The 6,455-nt window shown below is 59.2% G+C and overlaps 1 protein-coding gene across 1 annotated transcript; it reads right to left on the reverse strand.

The window, feature by feature from the left end:
- Positions 1–314: 314 nt before the first annotated feature.
- On the reverse strand, positions 315–6,001 carry LOC311316337 (7-alpha-hydroxycholest-4-en-3-one 12-alpha-hydroxylase-like; the record flags this gene model as incomplete). Its single annotated transcript, XM_084447179.1, has 3 exons — positions 315–1,002; positions 5,575–5,750; positions 5,795–6,001. The coding sequence occupies 3 exons, from the start codon at positions 5,999–6,001 to the stop codon at positions 315–317; spliced, it is 1,071 nt and encodes a 356-aa protein (XP_084303305.1).
- Between the last annotated feature and the right edge of the window lie 454 nt (positions 6,002–6,455).

Genomic DNA, 6,455 nt, shown 5'->3' on the forward strand with positions numbered 1-6,455 from the left:
CCGTTTTCCAGGAAGTAAGAAATGATATACTTTGATATACGATTACAACAAAAGTAGAATTTTGTAATTTTTTTGGCATACATCGTTGAATAGGTGAACACTATGACCAATTATGTGAACCAAAATGGGACAGAATGCTTTCTTCACTTCAGTGCGACTTTAATGTATCAGGCTTACATAATTTAAAAAAGTCAACATGTTTCGACCTTGTCAGTCTTCATCAGGACATGTTGTGCGCTCAAACAAATTACCCCTTAAATACTCACTCACTACTGTGAGTTTGGTTAGATTAACATCTAAGTGTGCTTTCAAACCTAAAACTTGAGCCTGTACCTAAACTGAATGTCTCTAGTTGGCTGCATGGACCCAAAGCCCCAGCGCTTGATGTCAATATGAGGCATCTCTTCATCTGGATTCTTTAACTCAAAGTCAAAGTATGTGAGCATGAGGAAAACAAGCTGCTTCAGCTCATTGGTTGCGAAGAAACGACCAGGGCACATGCTGATTCCAGCCCCCCACGGCATGTTGTAGTACTTCAGCTTCTTCCCGCCCTTGTAGAAATCATTTTTCTTGCCCCCGTCTGGTGTGAGGAAACGGTCATATTTGAACGTGAGCGGATCGGGGTGGATGTCTGGGTCCACCTGAACGGCGGTGTAGGGGAAGAGGGCTACCCTGTCGCCCCCCCTGAGGTGGTACTCTTGTCCGTCGGCCATCTTGAGGCTCATGTCCTGGAGCACGGCCCTGGTGAGGACGGGGGCGGCGGTCAAACGCAAGGTCTCCTCCACAGCGCTGTCCATGACGGACATCTTCTGCAGCATGTCCCGGGTCAGGTCGATGAGCGGCCCACCACGCCTCACTTCCTGCCCGGCCTCCTTCAGCACGTCTTCCACCTCCGCCCGGACCACCCTCATGGCGTCGGGGTGCTTCATGAGATAGAGGAGCAGCCAGAAGGCTGACGGCCCCGTGTTACCCTGGGACGCCCACAGAAGCAGGAACATGTACCTGTGTTAGGGTTTGAGGCAGGACCCAAAAGCAGACGGCAGGCAAGCAGCTCAGGTTTAAAATAAGGGTTTTAATTTCCAAATAATACCGGGAGGAAACGCAGGGGAAACACGCACTAACATTGACAATGAACCGACAGAGAACAAAGGAAACAGGAGGGCATATATACTCTGGGAGAACAATCAAGGAACAATGTACAGGTGTGCAACAAGACATAACGAGACACAGGTGCAGACAATCACCCAGACAAGGACATGGAGGGATTCCAACAAGACACCAACACAAGGACACAGGAACAAGGACACAATGGAAGGGAACGGGGAACGAGGCTGGGACAGGGAAAGGGACCGGGCAGAAGCAGAGGGGGGAACTAAATGGCCAGGAGAGGAGGGACTTGAGTGACGTGAGACTAGTGAGGGGACAGGTGTCTAGAGCTGGGGCTGGGAGGACACAAACCAACATAGAAGACAAGACAACGAACACAAGACCAAACACACAAGGAGGTAGAACAAAACCAAGTGACAAAGTGTACAATAGTCTCTGGGGGTAGTGCAGGGGTAGTCACTGGGAGAGGAGGTGCTCAGGGTCCAGGAAGGTCCAGGGGGCACAGGAGCTCAGGGTCAGGAATCCAGGCCAGGATCAGGGGGTGAGCAGGGCGAGGGGCAGGGGCGAGGGTCTGGACCGGGAACAGGGGGTGAGCAGGGCGAACCAGGGGTCCGGGGCAGGGGCGAGGGTCTGGACCGGGAACAGGGGGTGAGCAGGGCGAACCAGGGGCCCGGGCAGGGGCGAGGGTCTAGACCGGGAGCAGGGGGTGAGCAGAACAAACCAGGGGCCCGGGGCAGGGGCGAGGGTCTGGACCAGGAGCAAGCAGAGTGGACCAGGGGTCCGGGGCGAACCAGGGGTCCGGGGCGAATCGGGGGTCCGGGGCGAATCGGGGGTCCGGGGCAGAAACGGGGGTCCAGACTGGGAGCAGGCGGTGAGCCGGGGCGGACCCGGCCCGAACCATAACAGTACCCCCCCCCCAAAGGCCGAATCCCAGACGGCCCAAAAACCCCAACCAGGGAGGGCGGAGGGGGCCCGGAGGAGGGAAACGGACAGCACCGGGAGCCCTGGGCGGACGGCCCGGGAACTGGCCAGGGACAGTGCAGAACTCCTCCGGCGGATGGCCAGAGGGCTGACCAGGGACAGAGCAGAACGTCCCAGGCAGGCGACCAGAGAACAAAACGGCAGGGCAGGTCCGGAGGACGACCAGGAGGCCCGGCCGAACGGCGGAAGCATTCGGGAAGCAGAGCTGGCCTCCAGAGGCGATGGCAGGACCACCGAAGCACCCTGTAGCGCAGGCAGGGTCGCTCAGGGGACCGACGGCACAGGCAGGACCGCTCAGGGGGCCGACGGCGCAGGAGAGACCGCTCAGGGGGCCGACGGCGCAGGAGAGCCCGCTCAGGGGGCCGACGGCGCAGGAGAGACCGCTCAGGGGACCGACGGCGCAGGAGAGACCGCTCAGGGGGCCGACGGCGCAGTAGAGACCGCTCAGGGGGCCGACGGCGCAGGAGAGACCGCTCAGGGGGCCGACGGCGCAGGAGAGACCGCTCAGGGGGCCGACGGCGCAGGAGAGACCGCTCAGGGGGCCGACGGCGCAGGAGAGCCCGCTCAGGGGGCCGACGGCGCAGGAGAACCCGCTCAGGGGGCCGACGGCACAGACGGACCCACCTAGGCGGCTGGCGACGTAGACGCAAGCCCCGAGGCCGGCGAAACCGCTCAGGTGGTCGGCCATGAAGCAGGAGGGCAAGAAGAGCGGTGTCTGGGGGAACAGAGCGGGAAGATCGCCAGAGGACTAGCCCTGGGGCTGGGGTGGCCACAGGGCCTGGCATGGCAGCTGAGCCAGGGGTATCTAGGAGATCAGAGTCCGGATCCCCTAACTGAACAGGGTTAGATAGCCTGGGCCTAACAGGGCTAACGGGACCGAGACTAGCTGGGCAGACAGGGTCAGGACCTGCAACTGCTACCGTTACCCCTACAACTATAGCTACGACTATGACTATGGGGTCAGGGGCCGAGTCATCTACAGAGAATGGGATGACTACAGGGACAACGGCACTGGGGCTAGTAGGGCTCACAGGATTGGGGCTAACAGGGCCTGAGCTACTAACAGGGCTGGAGCTAACAGGGCTGGAGCTAACAGGGCTGGAGCTAACAGGGCTGGAGCTAACAGGGCTGCCGGGGTCAGGGACAGCCACCACTAAGGGGACAGGAACTGGGTCAGGTAAGGAGTTGGAGTCTGGAACCGGAATTGCTACCGCAATAGCCACAGCTATGGCTACAGCAATGGCGACGGCTATAGGGTCAGTGTCAGCTGCCGGTCCAGGGACAGCTACAGGGCCTGGAACAGGGCCCTGTGGGGGTGCAGCCATGGAGGACTGCTGAGGCTCACGAGGAACAGGAGTCTCTTGTAGCTCAGGGAACAGCACAGCCAAGGGGGCCTGCTGGAGCATAGCCATGGAAGGCTGCCGGGGCTCATGAGGAACAGGAGATGCTTGCAGCTCGGTGTCCAGGAAACACTGCAGGTCACTGATGGGTGACAGCTGCGGCTGGGACTCCGTGGATTGCTGAGGCATGGAACACAGGGGGCGTCTGTGGCACGGAGACCTGGAGGTGCCCACGGTGCAGAGACTAGGAGGTGCCAGAGCGCTGAACAAAAGATGCTCCGGGGTGCTGGGTTGCCGTAGCTCGAGGACACTGGACAGCGGAGTCACTGGGCCGCTGGTCAGCAGGGGAACGTCTGATACGTTGGGGAGCGCAGACGCCGGGGCAGTGGGGAGCGCAGACGCCGGGGCACTGGGGAGCGCAGACGCCGGGGCACTGGGGAGCGCAGACGCCGGGGCACTGGGAAACGCAGACGCCGGGGCACTGGGGAACGCAGACGCCGGGGCACTGGGGAGCGCAGACGCCGGGGCACTGGGGAGCGCAGACGCCGGGGCACTGGGGAGCGCAGACGCCGGGGCACTGGGGAGCGCAGACGCCGGGGCACTGGGGAGCGCAGACGCCGGGGCACTGGGGAGCGCAGACGCCGGGGCACTGGGGAACGCAGACGCCGGGGCACTGGGGAGCGCAGACGCCGGGGCGCAGGAGCGGAGGCAACGGCTGCCACGGGAACGCCACCGCCTCTTGGATGCCCTCTTAGGACACCGGGGGGCATCAGGAAGAACCTGGGGTCCGAGAGACGCTGCCATCTCCTTGCCCTCAGACCAGTCCAACACCGGATCAATGTACTCAGTGGGGTCAAAGTAGTAGTCGATCTCAGTGAGGTAATCAGGCTTGTAATCAGGCTGCAGTCTGGCAGATGCCAAGGCGATGGCGGAGGTCAACCGCTTTGTAGTCCCGGCTAAAGAGTCTGCTAAGAAAGGCCTGCTAGAGATCTCCTGGAGAGCCAACTCATAAAACCTCTTTTCATCAGTCAGGCGAAAGGCATAACCAGCCGCCTCCACAAAGCGCCAAACATTCGATGGTACCTGTCTTAAATCGTCCGCTGGGTCCATAATTGGTCGGTTCATTCTGTTAGGGTTTGAGGCAGGACCCAAAAGCAGACGGCAGGCAACAGCTCAGGTTTAAAATAAGGGTTTTAATTTCCAAATAATACCGGGAGGAAACGCAGGGGAAACACGCACTAACATTGACAATGAACCGACAGAGAACAAAGGAAACAGGAGGGCATATATACTCTGGGAGAACAATCAAGGAACAATGTACAGGTGTGCAACAAGACATAACGAGACACAGGTGCAGACAATCACCCAGACAAGGACATGGAGGGATTCCAACAAGACACCAACACAAGGACACAGGAACAAGGACACAATGGAAGGGAACGGGGAACGAGGCTGGGACAGGGAAAGGGACCGGGCAGAAGCAGAGGGGGGAACTAAATGGCCAGGAGAGGAGGGACTTGAGTGACGTGAGACTAGTGAGGGGACAGGTGTCTAGAGCTGGGGCTGGGAGGACACAAACCAACATAGAAGACAAGACAACGAACACAAGACCAAACACACAAGGAGGTAGAACAAAACCAAGTGACAAAGTGTACAATAGTCTCTGGGGGTAGTGCAGGGGTAGTCACTGGGAGAGGAGGTGCTCAGGGTCCAGGTAGGTCCAGGGGGCACAGGAGCTCAGGGTCAGGAATCCAGGCCAGGATCAGGGGGTGAGCAGGGCGAACCAGGGGTCCGGGGCAGGGGCGAGGGTCTGGACCGGGAACAGGGGGTGAGCAGGGCGAACCAGGGGTCCGGGGCAGGGGCGAGGGTCTGGACCGGGAACAGGGGGTGAGCAGGGCGAACCAGGGGCCCGGGCAGGGGCGAGGGTCTAGACCGGGAGCAGGGGGTGAGCAGAACAAACCAGGGGCCCGGGGCAGGGGCGAGGGTCTGGACCAGGAGCAAGCAGAGTGGACCAGGGGTCCGGGGCGAACCAGGGGTCCGGGGCGAATCGGGGGTCCGGGGCGAATCGGGGGTCCGGGGCAGAAACGGGGGTCCAGACTGGGAGCAGGGGGTGAGCCGGGGCGGACCCGGCCCGAACCATAACAACCTGTCTTGCATGAACTCCTGCATGCCGTGCTCCTCCCTAATCTCCTGCTGATTGCGCACCCAGCCGCTGACGTTGTCTTTGGTGCTGATCTTCTGGACTGACAGCGTGTTCCAGAACAGCCTCTTCAGACGTTCCACCTCCATCTTCTCCGACGGCAGCAGCACCCCGTAGGCCAGCTTGGATCTGTGACGAATGTGAAATATAAGCCCCCCAGCAGCACTGTGAAAATATCCCCATGTTTCCTTTTCATTCTCTCCAGGAACTTTGCAGTATCCCTGCGAAACTCCAGGACATGGCCCAGCCAAGGAATGGGTCCCTTATCTAAGGGGGGTTCCCCGGGACGCCTCTGACTGAAGGTCCCCAGGAGATAGAGTCCTCCAAGGAGGAAGGCTAGCAGAGCAAGCAGGAATGGCAGCAGAAAGCCCATCGTCCTCTCCTGTGCTACTCGCAGAGCTAATCTGTTCTCCAGCTCATATTCCTTTGTATTAGTCAAACACTGTGCTCAGGGCTGAAAATTTCCATTTGGCGACTACATTTCGGAGGCTATCTGCCACGCTGGCGAGTAAATGTTTGTACCAATAGACAGTGGCGATTTTAGCATGGCATTTCTGGAGGGGCAGTTTTATATTATGTCACCATCACAAGAACTAAAGGTAGCGAATTAGTCTACGGTAGGTACATCAGAGCAGAGGCTACACACAAAGATAACGACACATTAACACACGCAGAGTAGGCTAATTAGACCCATAAGAGAGCGCATGCCCGGTCCAGGGTTCTGAAAGTGACAAGTGTGCACCCATCAGACCTGGGCACTACGCATAACCTATTAGTACTCCACTTACTGTATATCACAGCCAAATAGTCTACTAGAGTGAAGGCGC

The sequence above is a fragment of the Borostomias antarcticus genome (genome assembly GCF_949987555.1).
Source record: "Borostomias antarcticus genome assembly, chromosome: 1".
Lineage (NCBI taxonomy): Eukaryota > Metazoa > Chordata > Actinopteri > Stomiiformes > Stomiidae > Borostomias > Borostomias antarcticus.